The 15646-nt window shown below is 35.7% G+C and overlaps 1 protein-coding gene across 1 annotated transcript; it reads right to left on the bottom strand.

Moving 5' to 3' along the window:
* Positions 1-111: 111 nt before the first annotated feature.
* LOC106752650 (KH domain-containing protein HEN4) lies at positions 112-5627 on the bottom strand. Its single transcript, XM_014634377.2, has 7 exons — positions 5061-5627; positions 3911-4321; positions 3158-3406; positions 960-1322; positions 725-795; positions 490-604; positions 112-401 (listed from the first exon to the last, which is right to left on the bottom strand). The coding sequence occupies exons 1-7, from the start codon at positions 5517-5519 to the stop codon at positions 258-260; spliced, it is 1812 nt and encodes a 603-aa protein (XP_014489863.1). The 5' UTR covers positions 5520-5627; the 3' UTR covers positions 112-257.
* Between the last annotated feature and the right edge of the window lie 10019 nt (positions 5628-15646).

Genomic DNA, 15646 nt, shown 5'->3' with positions numbered 1-15646 from the left:
ATATATATACACCTTTCAGTAATTAGTGATTTTCATTTCACCTTTTAAGCTTTTCAACATGGGATAGCTCGTTACCAGGAGCAGAATTTGAAAAAGGAACCATCACCCGGGTGTAAAGAACAAATAAATTATACTAATTGAACAACCAAATTCTGAAAATTGGTACAACAACCTTGATATAAAATCCTTAATCTATCATGATGGGTATATCTATTATAAGTCCTGCTGCTTTTAGATTGCCTCTTGTTCCTGCAGTTTCAGGCTACGGTCTGCCCACATAAAATGAAAGCTTGAATCAGGCATTGAGCAGCATGAGTTTGATCTGGTGCTCCAGAGACAATCACCAGACCCTCAGTGGCTCCAGGTTTTGGATCATGAATCGCCACGTTTGCACCAGACGTCTGAGGAAAACCAAATGGAACAAAACTGTTATAAGACAACCGTTCAGCAAACAGTAAGAAATGAATTACTTATCCGATATAAACAGACCTGTCGAATCTGAGTAAGGTTGCCATTCTTCTCTCCGTAAACGTGGGCTAAATACATGTGAGGGACAGTGATCTCAATCGTTAAGTTATTTGGATTCTGTAATGGGTGTCCATTCCTGCAAATAACAAAACACCATTATAAGATATTTAGTACAACACCTGCTTTTATAGATGTTCGAAACAGCTATCGACTTAGATAAAATATAGTCACTTCCAAAAATACTTCCTAAACTCACTTTCCAGGGTTCTCATTTCTGGAGGAAAAACTAGAAGTATCAGCTGTTCCTGGATTTCCTCTGTTAACTGCCTGAAATATAAACCTAAAGCGTTATGCAAACATAGTTCCGAAATATAAAGGGCAGGCTGCAGGGAGGTGTAACCCCCATACCCTTCCTCTCCTCCCCCCAAACTCAAAAAAAAAAAAAAAAGAATCCCCAGGCATTAAACCCTATATTTGAAAGGGAGACTGACCAGAGGATGCCATGATCTTGGAGAAGTTGGCCCTTCATAACCACGAGGATAGGGAACTCGATCCATGTTTGGGGGACCACGTCCCATACCATGTACAAATGCATGTTGCTGATGGTCAATAGGCATGGGGGGAACAGTTGAATGGTCGATTCCATGGTGCCCAACTTGAGGAGAAGGAGGAGGGTGGCCAGAGGACATCATGTGATTTCTTGGCCTAAATAAAGGAGGTGGCATTTCTGGATATGGTGGCAAATGTGGTGGTGCATTAAAATTTGGAGGGTTCCTTACTGGGAAAATGGTTTCCCTAATTCTGCTTGTTATGTGAAACAAAGCATCCTGAACGGATTGTAAGCTCCCAATAACCTGTGATAGAACACAATTTTATTTAATCTGCTAGATCGTACTCGTAGCACAGAAGACCACCAAAATACAAAAATTAAATCTAAATATAAGCATATTGACAGCAGGATTATCAGCAAACAAGAACTGGAAGTCCTTATTTTCCCACTAGCTGCTAAACAATGTGAGTAAACAAAATCCTAGTTAAAATCAGGATTTCACCTCAAATCGGGAAGGTAGGTAAAGAATAATCGCACACTGTGAATAGGATTTTACACAATTCATAATACAATATAATCCTAGAACCTAGATGTCAACAAACGTGCCACAACATAAAGGTTGTTGTGTGGGTTCAGACAACGATAAAGGGTGGGTTTGTAATTCAAACAAGAATAAAAATTCCAAAAGTGAAATGAAGGTTCAAACAGAGGACGAGTGGAGGAAGACGGACAGAGAACAGCACCAGCTCAATGAACGGAGGAAGAACAACAATGACCTGAAGAAAAAGGGAAGAATAGAGAAAGAACGCTTGGCGAAATATGGTGAAGGACAATGAAGCAGAGAATGCCTCACATAGTGATTAGGTTTCACACGTTTACCAAATCAAACAAGAAAATGGTGTGCACTGTTCAAAGTGAGTCGTGATAGAAAAATAAAAAGTGGGAAAATCGTATCAATTGTCCAAACAAGACGCCAACAAAAATGTATAATCAAAGGATTTTAGCTATTTTGGGATTTAAATTGTGATTTTAGACGGATTTTAACTAGGAATTTTTGTCCAGGAACAAGTATTTCTCAACCCACTAGACTAGAAACAAATCTCGCTCGCAGTTGTAACTGGTGCTAGTTTAATGAGTTTCGCACACAGCAAAAGATCAAACAAGGGTTATCCGCTACAGGATCGTTCCCAAAGTGTGTGAACGCAGGAGAACCAACTAGTCCACAGGTTATTTTAACTAGGTTTTGGATATTATTTAGAAGGGATTAAAAGAGCAAAATCAAGGGATTTTATGACTTGAATCTGGATTTTAAATACTATGACACCAGCATAAGAAGTTATCACCACATCCTTGTACTCATTACAATAAGCATTTATTTGGATTCTTAAAAGTGAGAAAGATTAAAAAATTTGTGGGATCCACAAATTTAGCAATCCGTCCAAAAAGCGGAGAGAAAGATATTGTAAATGGCCAGGATACCAATATTTTGTATCTATTTCTTAAGAATATTTATGACATTATATAAATATAAATATATATTTCCTACCAAAAAACATAAAAAATCATATTTGCTTTTGTTCTCTTTCCTTTCATTTTCTTCCCTAAACTGGCAACACGGGGTAGTCCAATAGCCATATGAAGAAAAGCAACTAGCTCAAAACCTGGGCAAAGCTCACACAGGATTGAAACTAATGTTGAACGGTAGGATACAAAGTTGGAGTAAGCCAATGAAAATGAAAAGACATAAGTTGCTTTTCCTCAAGATACACTAAAAATTACAGAGCAAAACTCAAATTAGAGTCAAAAGCATTTAGATTCAAGGGAAAGAGAAATACGACATTTCCTAATGACTTGGTAAAATGGGAAATTTTGCACCCTTTATTCTATCTGTCGTACTTTTACCTCTATTTGATATAGAGGAAAGAAAATGAGGGGAGAAAGAAATGTTTGAAATTCAAGTTAAAGAGAAAATGGAAGAAAAAATTTAAATTTTGTTTCTAAAGATTATCTCTCCTCTTTCTTTTATTTTAATTTTCTCTTTAACCATTGCACACAAAGAAAATGCATCATATAATTTCAATAGTACATATCATTAAATGTGCATAAAATCCACATGAAAGTGTCTAAAGCAACAATTACCTGTACAACTTCTTCATTTTGGGAAATGAACTTGACTTGTTCCTTTGAAAAAATGCGTATACTGGCACCTGTGGCCCTTCGCATTTCAGATATAACAAGACCTCCCTTGCCCAAGAGGCAACCCACCTGTGGTGAACGCACAAGAAGCTTAGCAACAACTGCAGCACTTGGCTCAAATCCAATCTCTGTAAGTCGGCAATGAACACGGATGACAGCTTCTTGTGCAGGGGAATGCTTTTGCTCGAACACCTACAGAAGACTATATCATGTTTAGTTTGTTTACTTGACAAATATCATGGAAATTGTATATCAGGTTTTATAATTTTCTGCTACAACACTCTCATAAGCTGCAAGCATGTTTTACAAAGAAAACTACCAATACAGAGAAGTTACCATGATTAGAATAACTCAACAGCAACTCAGAGTAAACACTCTGAAGATGAACCCCAGCCACAAAAATCAGACAAAGGTTACCTGTTTGATTATAACAAAAGAACAATCATATTTTAGATTTTTAACAAAGATCTCCAGAATAACTTGACACCAGAGAGCCAGCTCACAATAACCTCAACAAGCAACCAAAGTTACAAACAAGAAACTTTCCAAGACAGAATACTGAAGATCCGACAAAATTTACTCCCATCAAAGCAAAACTTTGCAAACAAAGATATAGCAAGGTCAATTTTGTGTAACAAGCTATCATACACGGGTAGAGCATTGCTTATCAGACAAATAAAGTAGTTGATCTCATACCTCTCGTGCAGATATCACAACAATGCGCTCGTCTGAATCAGGTCCAGCCTCAACAATTTGGATAGATGCACCAGTTTCATTTTGAAGAGCCCGCACCACAGAACCGCCTTTGCCAATAAGACTACCAACTTTATCATGGTGGCACAACAGCTTGAAGACAACCTCCTCTTCCACAAACATCCTATGAGGAGGTCCAGCACTTTCTGGACCCGGAAAAGAATAACCTCTGGAATGGTGATCAGGTGGAGCATATGAACCAGACGACCCATAACTACGTTGAGGATAACCATCAACCTGAGCAGGAGCTGCTCCAGAAGGTTTAAACGCACCAGAATTTGGTCCATTGTTATCATGAAGACAAGTCGAAACAGATAAAATCGCTTTCTTTACTGCCGTAAAGTTTCCTGTTATCTACACACATCACAAGACCGAAATCAACACCATTGTATCATAGTCCATAGTAAGAAAAAGAGCCAAATCTGTTTTAATAAACTTCTCCACAGCATTTGCTAGAGAAAAAAAAAAAAAAACTAGGTTAAGTGTATAATTTAGTCCCGGCACATGTAGTGAATTCTTAATTTGGTCTCGATATCTAGAAATCCATAAATTTAGTACCTATACGTGTCAATTTGGTTTCTGTCACCGTTGTCCCCTTGCACACTCTTAATTTAGTCCGTTTGTAGTGTAGTTTTAATTTAATCTTTATTGCACACGTCAATGGCCCCAACTCAACATCATTGAATCATAGTCCATATTAGAAAAAGATCCATCGCTGTTTTAATAGACCTCTACTAAGCATTTACTAAATCGGTTCATATTCGTGTAAACCCTACTTGATTTGGTCTACGCCACCATTATCCCCTAGCAGCTCAGTTTAGTTCCTAGTAATGTCGCATATTTTCATTTTGATCTTCACACGAGTAAAGCATCTTTTAATTTGGTCACATACATGTATCACATTCTTAATTTGTTGCCTACATAAAAATAAAAGTAAGGAAAGTTTCTCCATAAGCTAATCTGAATTACTTATATATCTTAGTCTTGATTAGGGCAGAAGATGAACTTATGTTACAAATTCTGCAAGTGTTTACAAAGAAATTATCAAACGGCAAAGAGTGTGCGCGTTTTGATTAGATAATAATAATAATACCTGAATGAATTCATCTCCGGTAGGAGGAAGAGGAGGTTGATCTTTGGGCAAAACCCTGATGTGGGCCCCACTCTCTTGCCTGATCTTTTCGACGATCTTGCCTCCTCGCCCTAGCACGCAACCAACTTGATAGCTAGGCGCCACCAATTTACACGACACTGTAGAATTGCTGGAATTCTTAGTTTCATCTTCCACCGTTCTTTCAAAAACCCTAATCAATGCAGCCTGCGCAGCCGATTCCTCGGAAGAAGTCGCGCCTGCCGCTGCCACGATTACAACAACGCGCTCCTCCGCCGCGCCCAAGTCCTCCACCATAATCTTAGCTCCATCGCCGGACAGAACCATTACGTCCGCCGCCTTCGAGGCCGGACACACGATGCGAAAAACAGCGTCGGCTGCTGGTGGCGGCGGAGCATGGCGGCGCTTCTTGCTGTTGTTGTTGGACATCACATCAAACATCAAACTCACTCCAACCCAACAATCACTTCCTCATCGTTTATTTCGCATCCCAAATGCTATGCAATTTACACGTGTGCACACACGACGCTGGATTCGCTGCGTCCGTTTTTCCACGAGACTATGGAGTCAACTAATCAGATCCGTTGGATACGATTTGAATCTAAGTCCTTTATTGCATAAACAAATTTTAGTTTCTAAACTTGAGAGAAATACCTAAGTTATTTTAGTGTTAAATTATGATTTAAGTTGATATTTGAGTTGAAATATAATAAATTGTATAAATAATTTTTATATCATTGTAGAAAGTAAAGTGATTGAATTAAGATAATTATATTTATTATTTTTAAAGTTTTATATTATATATGAAAGTTTAAAATAAGAATGAATTTTAAATTTATATTTAAATTAAAAAATAAAAATATATTAACACAATTATAAGATTTGTGAATTAAATATTATATATATTTTTTTATGTCATATTAGTCTTTGTCATTAGAATATTTTTATTTTATGTTTTAGTAAATGAAAGATAAAAACTATACTAATTATAAGTAAAATTAACCAAAAAAAATATATATGGCCTGAGCATACCTTAAAAGTATAAAGTGAAATAACAACTATTAATAGAAAAGAAAATACCTATCTAAAAATTAAAATTCTGTACACACAATTAAGTGAAAAAACATAATTAGTCAGATTTTATTAAATGAAAACTTTAACATGATCTCTCGAATAATCTTTTTATGTATAAGATTGTCCATTTATATATTATGGTATCAATGATATAATTTTTTTGTAGAGAACTGTCTGCAATAAATTGTGGTAAAAGAAATTATAATTAATAATTATAATAATTTATTTAGTAATAAACGCTCAATCCAAAATATTGAATTGAGATGATTATTTAAAAATAATAAATTTATATATATAATATGTGAGTTTGCATATTCTTATATCCATATTTGAGTATATAATTTAGAAGTTGAATATATAAATTTAGAAATGAAAATAAACAGTTATATATTTAGTTGTAATTTTAAGAGAAAGTTCAATTATTCATCCTTGTATTTATTTAACTTACCATTATGAGTTATTCTTTTTCTCTGTATTAGAATTTTTATTTTAAAGATAATGTCACTCTTTAATAATAATTTCTTCTTGATAGTTTCACAAAATTCACAGAAGATTACTTTGTTCAATTAAAATTATCAATTAAAAAATAATTTTTTGTATATTTTTTTATTTCATAATATAATCCCATATTGAAATTGAGATAATAAAATTGGATTAGTGATATTGGAAAAAAAAAATAATTGCATTTTTTTTAATTCTATCACATAAGCGTGTGAGATGTGGTTGAGAAAGGTAATTATAGGTAGTGAACCTTTGAATAGAAGGAGATGGTGTGATGATAAAAACAAATGTATTTGTTTAATTCTAAAACTAGAAATTCTTTAATGTGTGATCACATATGAAGGTTCGAATGAAATAAAAAAAAAAGTTGAGCTTGTTGACTAGGCAGTACGAGTTATTATTATGTTAAACATTGAAAGCATACATGTTATGTTCAATAGGTTTCAAACGATAATAAACAAATTAACGAATTAAGATCGCTAAGAAAGAACATGAAGATTTGAGGACAAATCATTTCCAAGAAGGAGGGAATGATAGCATATCCCTTAGCCATGACCAAACACATTCAAGAAGATTTGGAATTATTTGTGGCAGGTAAGCCCAAACTCTTATCATCATGAACCATTAGTGAGTCTTTAGTAAAGTATATTTATTTTAGATATTGTATTATGGGCCTAGTAATATAAGATTTCCTTTTGGGCCAAGTAGTGTAGGGTTTTTAGGCTTGGAGATAACCTAGAGGTGAGGTGCATTTTGTGGTTGACTATCAAGCAACATGCACCTAAACAAGAAGGCTTACTTTCCAAGGTTGAGGGCTTTTTGGTCTTTCATCGTTGGAAGAGTAGTGACCACTTAATATGTTCCTCATGGATATTAGTGGTCATGTGACACTCTCTTAATGGAGAGGATTTCACTTGAATAATGGGCATATGTCTTTCTCCTAATGGAGGAGAATTTGCCTTGGTCTCCAAGTTATAATGTTAGGGTTTTGCTTCTACAATTTAAAGATATCTTTAAAGTTACCGAAGCTTATAAATAGAAGTGTCTTTCCCATGGAAAAACTACCTTTGAATTTAGTATTGTTATACTGTCAAATTTGTGCTATACTATTCTCTTAGGTCACCAAAGGCTAAAACATCCATTTTAGGTTTATTCTAGCCACCGTTCCTCTTGAGTTGGCCCAACCTCTCTTAAGATCACCTAAACACAATCATCTCACTACCAATATCTCACCAAAATCAAGCTATATCCCCCAACTTTCCATAGCTTCCACATACCACTCACCATTTGGCTCATATACCTTGCTTGAGTCATATAGCTAAGAGGAGCCTATCATCATGTTTAGATTTAGACCATAATTACTTAACCACCACAAGACCAATTAACGCAAACTCATGACCTTAAGTCTAATATTAATTGTTGGATTGAATGCTTATAATTAAACCAAAAGTTATAACTAATAGTCAAGATACAAACAATTCCTATTAGATTATGACTTGGTCCACTTGAACTCCATCACAATACAATTGATACACCCTGCAACAATTTCATTATTATAGAGATACAAAATTATAATCTAAAATATTTAAAATTAAATTACTCACGATTTAAAGTAGATGATTTAAACTATGTATACTTTTAAATATGAAATATAAAGAATCCACAATTTTAAAAATATGATCTAAATTATCCACATTTTAATAATTATTGCTTATAACTTTCTACACTTCTTAACACGTTGCTTAAAAAAATATAAAATGCTTTTATTATACACTCTAAATTAAATATAAACAAAACTCATTATATAATCAAGAATAAAAAGTCGTAGATAATATTGCTATATAAGTGTTGTTAAAATGCTTACAAAATCTCATACCACAATTTCCTTAGCCGTGTAGATCACTGTCCTTAAGGACTTATCCGCGGTGTATTGCGCAAGTCCCCCAGGATACAACAGGAACTTCTCGAAAATATTCGAGGATTACAAAACTAGCAAGAAACTCTGATAGAGTTTATACCCAGAATAATTTTTAGAAGAGAAGAAGAAAGAAAATGAAAAACTCAGAAGAGAGGATGAGAGAATGAAAACTAAGAAGAAAACTAAAGATAAAGAGTCAACTTGGTGTTTTGTAGTGGAGAAAGTGGATTAGGCCCATGACCTAAAATATCTCTTAGAAAATTGTTATTTTTAATAATGTTCAAAAATAGATATTTTGCAATATTATATTCAAAAATTATAACAATCCCCCACATATTGCAAAATATATATACAAACGAAAGAAGAAAAAAAAAATTATTCTGGGTTTCACAAGATGTAATGCATCAGAACTAGTATAGCAAGCTATATGAACCAGTCTTAGATTAAGAAACTTAACACACAGTGTAATTGGTATAGCAAACTATATGAACCAAAGACATTTGATGTGTGTTAGAGGTTTATCAATCACAATACACCCCCACAATCCTTGCTGTTATCGCTGTGTTGCGCTTACTAGGCCATGCGCGTTCCCAGTATTCATGAGTGCTCTAGAGATCATGCCAAGATCTCATGCAAGCGGCCCCACTTGACACTCATATAGGTGATTTCATCAAGTGTATGCTGCAAATCATACACCACCCATAAGGGATATGAAAATCATTAAAAACTTTGTTTAAATTAAAATTCTTTCACCACATAGAATTTTAATAACAAAGTTTAGCCTCTCAATAATGCAGTCTCTAGCACTTTCACACACACCATAAGAAGGGACATAATTGATTAAAATCAATTTAGTGCTATCAGAACTAACAAGTGACTTGTTTTTACCCATATGAACCTTATTCATGGGATCTCCAATCACAAAGGTTGGGTTACCATCACTTGTTTGTTTGCAAGTGGCTTAAGCCTCATTCCCCTCGATGTTTCTAAAATCATATTTCTTCCCAAGGGTTTTGCCAGAGGATCTGCTAGATTCCGTTCTGACTTCACATAGTCAAGGGAAATAGTTCCACTCTTTAGTAGCTGCTTCACCAAATTGTGTCTCAATTGGATATGTCTATTCTTTCCATTGTAATTCTTATTTTTAGCTATAGCTATTGCTGATTGACAATCACAGTTACAGACACCGATGGGGTTGGTTTCATTCCTAGTGGAATGTTTGCTAAGAAGTTTTTCAACCACTCAGCCTCACTACCAGCCATCTCAAGAGCGACAAACTCATATTTCATTGTTGATCTTGCAATAATTATTTGTCTGGCTGATCTCCATGTAATCGCACCACCCCCAAGTGTGAATACATAACCATTAGTGGATTTTGTCTCATCTGAATTAGAGATCCAGTTAGCATCACTGTATCCTTCTAGTACAATGGGAAATCCACTATATTCAATGGCGTAATCCATTGAACCTCTTAAGTATCTCATAAGTCTGGAAAGTGCATCCCAATGTTCTTGATTTGGACATTGAGTGTACCTAGTCAGTCTACCTACTGCATAAGCAATATCAAGTCTAGAAAAGCTCATCAAGTGCAGTAAGCTCCCAATTATCCGGGCATACTAAGGTAGAGATAATGATTCTTCTCTATTTTTCATTAATTTAGAGTTAGCATCATAAGGGGTACTCACGGGTTTGAAATCGTAATACTCAAACTTCTTAAGAAGTTTCTCAATGTATTGTTCTTGGGATAGTAATATACTATCTCCCTTCCTTATGATTCTAACACTTTCACTCATATCTTTCATTTCAAATTTTGATCTTAGAAACAATTTGGTCCTGGCGACAATTTCATTACATGTCATTCAATTCTACCAATCATATTCACCTTATTTCACATAAGCTAAATTATCATTAAATTAACATTGAATATCTTAGCTTCAAAATGTACCTACCGTCAAAATTCTTCTTTGATTGGATTTTCATAAAAAAAAAAAAAACTCATATATGCTTATTTATAATGCACCAAAAGCATATAAAATAATCACCAACACATCCTGTACATTTCAACATCACACATAAAATAGTTTTCCAATCCGTTAATAAAAGAAATTGTCAGCTTAACTCCATAATAACCAATCTATATTAGCATACCGTTTCTACAAAAATAATAGCATCCAAACCCAAACATTGCACCTTTCGATATGCATGTAAATTTCACTATCCACACATTATTAAACATTTTTCTACTAAGGAAGTTTCCAAAGTTTAAATTAAATAATGGTTATTATAAGTGCACCAAAATATATACATCATATCAACTCATTAGCCTAAAATTATAACAATGCATCAGATAATTAACTTAACCAAAACAGCCATTCAAACAACAAATTATAAATAAATATAATTTAATATTAATTCAAAATAATAATTCATTTATTATTTTAATTAATCATCTCATTACTTCTCTTTAAATCTCATTCCTTCCTTTTTAAATCAAATTAATTTATCTTTCAATAAATTAATTTGATTTTCAATTAATTACTAAATAAATAGTAATAACTTTGTTCCCATAATTATAATTATTATTAATCTTTTCTTTTCTCTCCCTTTATAATTTATTTGTATTAATTAATATCAACAATTAATGGGTTAAATATGTTTTTAGTCCCTATACTTTGGGGCGATTTTGGTTTTAGTCCATTTTCAAACTATGGTACAATTTAGTCCTTCAACTTTAGAAAACTCTGATTTTAGTCTTTTTTACCAATTTTTTTCAACTTTAGAATGTTGTTGCACCAGTGCATATCTGCGACAATCTTTCAGAAAGTTTCAAAGGCTACTATGACGAAGGAGATTTGGGATATCCTGCAAGATGGCTATGGCAATTCTGGAAAAGTCACGAAGATTAGATTGCAGTCACTACAGAGGCAGTATGAACTTCTCGCCATGGGGGAGCAAGAAACAATTGTCGAATACATTGGAAGAATTCAATTGATTGTGAATGCAATGAGAGCGTGTGACAAGGTAGTGAAAGACAAGAAAATTGTAGAGAAAATACTCAGAACATTAACCCCTCAATACGATCATATAGCTTTGACCATAGAAGAATGCAAAGATCTCGAGAATATGAGGGTGGAGGAATTGCATAATTCATTAGAAGCGTTTGAGCAAAGATTAGTCGAAAGGAGAAATATAGAAAAAAGTGTAAATCAAGGTGTGAGTCAAGCATTACAAGGCATAAATGATCACAAACCCAAAGGTCGTGGTAAAGGTAGAGGTCGTACTCGGAGAGGTCGAGCTAGAGGCAGAAATTCGAGTGGGGCTGACCAAAACGATGAAGACGAAGGCAGTGAAAATAAGAAGGGCGGCAGGAGAGTCGGAAAATATTCAAAAGGAAGAGGAAGAAGTAACGTTGACAAAAGAAACATTCAATGTTTCACATGCAGTAAATTCAGACATTATTCTTTCGAATGTTGGCATAATGAATCCAAAAAAGGTAAGAATGATGAAACAGCGAACTTAGCCCAAGATGATGGTGATTCAGAATCAGATCTTGTAGTCTTGATGGGTGTTGAAGAAAGTTACAGCTGTGAATTAACAATGAAGGACAGGTGTTGCTGCAAAAACAATGAAGTCTGTAACGCTGATGACGTGTTGCAAGCGAAGATAGTGGAAGATAGGTGTCGCTGCATAGATGGTGAAGTTTGTAGCGTTGAAGACATGTTGCAAGCAAAGAAAGAACGCCATGCAGTGAATAGTTGTGTGGAACACGTGCTAAATAAAGAAGAAAAGGATCATGCAGCGAGTCCCACAAAGGTTGATCATGCATTGCTGACAAGTGATAACAGTGGCTGTGCCGATAATGATATGTGTTGGTATCTTGATACCGGATGCAGCAACCATATGACTGGAAATAGAGAGTGGCTTGTAGACCTTGACCCAAGAAAGAAGAGTGACGTGAGATTTGCTGATGATAGTACTGTGACTGCTGAAGGAGTTGGAAGAGTGTTGATCACCTCTAAGAATGGACGAATGGCTTACATGGATGATGTCCTATATGTCCCAACGATGAAAAGTAATTTGTTGAGCCTTGGGCATCTTTTGGGGAAAGGGTATACGATGAACATGCATCAGAATTTGATAGAAGTGTTTGATAAAAGAAAGCGTTTGGTAATCAAGGCACTACTGGCTAAGAATCGAACGTTCAAAGTGAACTTGAATATTGCTGCAATAAAGTGTTTATCAGCAGCGCATGATGAAGAAGAGAGATGGACTTGGCATTATAGATTTGGTCATCTGAATTTCAAAAGCCTGAGGGAATTGAACAACAAAGGATTGGTGCTGGGAGTACCTCTGATAGATGTCCCAACTATGGTTTGTGAAGGGTGTGCAATTGGAAAACAAGCTAGGAGAAAATTCACGCGATCTGCACCAAAAAGGGCGAAGCAGCCACTTGACGTAGTTCATTCAGACGTATGTGGTCCCTTCGACGTGTCTTCACTTGGAGGTAATAAATACTTCCTAATCTTTATAGATGAATGGACTAGGAAGATTTGGATTTATTTGCTGAAAGAAAAAAAAGAAGTATATTCATATTCTGACAAATTTTGTGCAATGGTGGAGAGGCAATCGGCCCTGCAGATCAAGATTTTCAGAACTGATGGTGGCGGTGAATTCAATTATGGAGAAATGAAGCAGTTCTATGATAATAAAGGAATTGTACATGAGGTAGTAGCTCCTTACACACCCCAACACAACGGCTTGGCAGAAAGGAGAAACAGAATGTTGCTTGATATGGGTAGGTGTATGATCAAAGGAAGAAGGTTGCCACATTGTCTATGGGGAGAGGCCATCTCAACTGCAGCATATCTCCTTAATAGAAGTCCAACCAAGGCTTTCCCAAACTGCACCCCTGAAGAAGCATGGTCTGGAGTGAAGCCTATCGTGCATCACTTGAAGATTTTTAGATCGGTGTGCTATAAACATGTGCCAGATGAAAGAAGGAAGAAGCTGGATGATAAGTGCGAGACGCTTATACTAGTCGGTTATCACCCAACAGGTGCCTACAGACTATATGATGTAGCAAAGAAGCAAGTTGTTGTTAGTCGAGATGTGTTGGTGGATGAGACAACAACATTTGAATGGGAGAAGATTGAAGCTAAAAATGAAGCAGGTTGTAACCCGAGTTGGCTAGAAGATAGAAGCTCATCTATTGCTGAACCTGCAGACCATGGAGTCAATAACAGAAGATCTCAGAGGATAAGATTTCCATCTACCAGACTCATAGATCATGAAGTCTTTGCAGATAGTGATATAACCGACTCAGGTGATCTTGTGCATTTTGCATTCTTGACTGACACAGAAGCACTGACTTGGGAGCAAGCAGTCGACATAAAGGAGTGAAAAAATGCAATGTTGGAAGAACTAAAAGCCATTGAGAAAAACAGAACCTGAGAGCTAGTAGACCCACCCCTACATAAACAACCCATAGAGGTTAAATGGGTGTTTAAAATCAAGCATAGACCATATGGTGGAATAGCGAAGTTCAAAGCCAGATTGGTTGCCAAAGGTTTTCTACGAAGACCTAGAATCGATTTTAGTGATGTGTTTGCTCCTGTAGCTCGGCTGGAAACTGTGAGACTGGTGCTTGTTGTTGCCAACATTAAAAATTGGAAAATCTGTAAAATGGATGTCAAGTCAACGTTTTTGAATGGCCCTTTGGAGGAAGAAGTTTACGTAATGCAACCTCCAGGTTTTGAGAAGAAAGGAGAAGAGCAAAAAGTTTACAAACTGAATAAGGCCTTATACGGTCTAAGACAGGCACCTCGTGCTTGGAACAATCACATCAACGCATTGTTGCTCAAACTGCGATTCAAGAAATGTTCAATTGAATCAGGAGTCTACGTGAAAACTGGTGAAAGGCAAGGTATGTTAGTGATATGCCTATATGTAGATGATCTTCTCATCACAGGAGATTCAGTGATTGAGATTGAAGAATTTAAGAAGTTAAAAGACGAATTTGAGATGAGCGATCTTGGCAATTTATGCTACTTTCTGGGGCTAGAATATGTGCAGACAGTTGATGGAGTTTTTCTTAGTCAAAGAAGATATATTCGTAATGTGCTGAGAAGGTTTAATATGGAGAATTGCAACAGTGCAACAATACCGATTATGGCAAACTTGAAGCTGATAGATAACCCAAACGAGAAGAGGGCGGACGCCACATTATATAAACAGATGGTAGGTTCTTTGAGATATATTTGTAACAGCAGACCCGATATCTGCTATGGGGTTAGGCTGGTGAGTAGATTCATGCAAGAGCCAAGGCAATCCTATCTAGCTGCTGCCAAACATATATTGCGTTACTTAAAGGTAACTATTGATTTTGGCCTGTTTTTTGCAAAGAATCCTGACAACTCTAGAGGAACACTGGAGGCTTGGTGTGATGTTGATTGGTGCAGTGATAAGGTTGATAAGAAAAGCACGTTTGGATATCTCTTCAGATACAAGGGAGTTGCAGTCTCGTGGTGCTCCAAGAAACAGAACGTGGTTGTTTTGTCTTCTTGTGAGGCAGAATATATTGCAACTGCTGAGACTGCTTTTCAATGTGTTTGGATGGAAACTATGCTTGATGAACTAAAGATTGATTACAGCAAGCCGGTGCAACTTTCAGTTGATAATAAATCGACTATAAGCTTGTCCAAAAATCCAGTTTTTCACGGTAGGAGCAAACACATTGAAACCAAGTTTCATTTCATACGAGATCAGGTTAGCAAGGGTAGATTGGAGCTGGTTCACTGCAACACAGATGATCAAGTTGTTGATGTCTTCACCAAAGCCTTGAAGCAAGCTAGATTTGATGAACTTAGAAAGTTGCTTGGTATTAAACTAATAGATTCAGATTAAGGGGGTGTGTTGGCATTAATCTGAATGTGCTAATTGTAATAACGGTCTATTCACTTTCAGTCTCTGTATCAGTTTAAATATTGTTCTTGTACTCATTCTTTGTTAATAAGAATTTCACTCATTCCTTTAGCTCTCTCTCTTCCTCTATGTTAAACACTCTCTACATAATTCA

This window comes from Vigna radiata, unplaced genomic scaffold (genome assembly GCF_000741045.1).
Source record: "Vigna radiata var. radiata cultivar VC1973A unplaced genomic scaffold, Vradiata_ver6 scaffold_153, whole genome shotgun sequence".
Taxonomy (NCBI): domain Eukaryota; kingdom Viridiplantae; phylum Streptophyta; class Magnoliopsida; order Fabales; family Fabaceae; genus Vigna; species Vigna radiata.
Note: the sequence above shows the minus strand (reverse complement) of the source record. Positions and strands in the feature narration are given on the sequence as shown.

Bases quoted from the DNA above. Each gene is read 5' to 3' on its own strand.
- LOC106752650 (XM_014634377.2), bottom strand. From the start codon at position 5,519: ATGTTTGATGTGATGTCCAACAACAACAGCAAGAAGCGCCGCCATGCT. The intron at 1,323-3,157 runs GTAATTGTTGCT...GTTCTATCACAG, and splicing joins AAAATGAAGAAGTTGTACAG to GTTATTGGGAGCTTACAATC. The intron at 796-959 runs GTCAGTCTCCCT...TTTATATTTCAG, and splicing joins CAAGATCATGGCATCCTCTG to GCAGTTAACAGAGGAAATCC.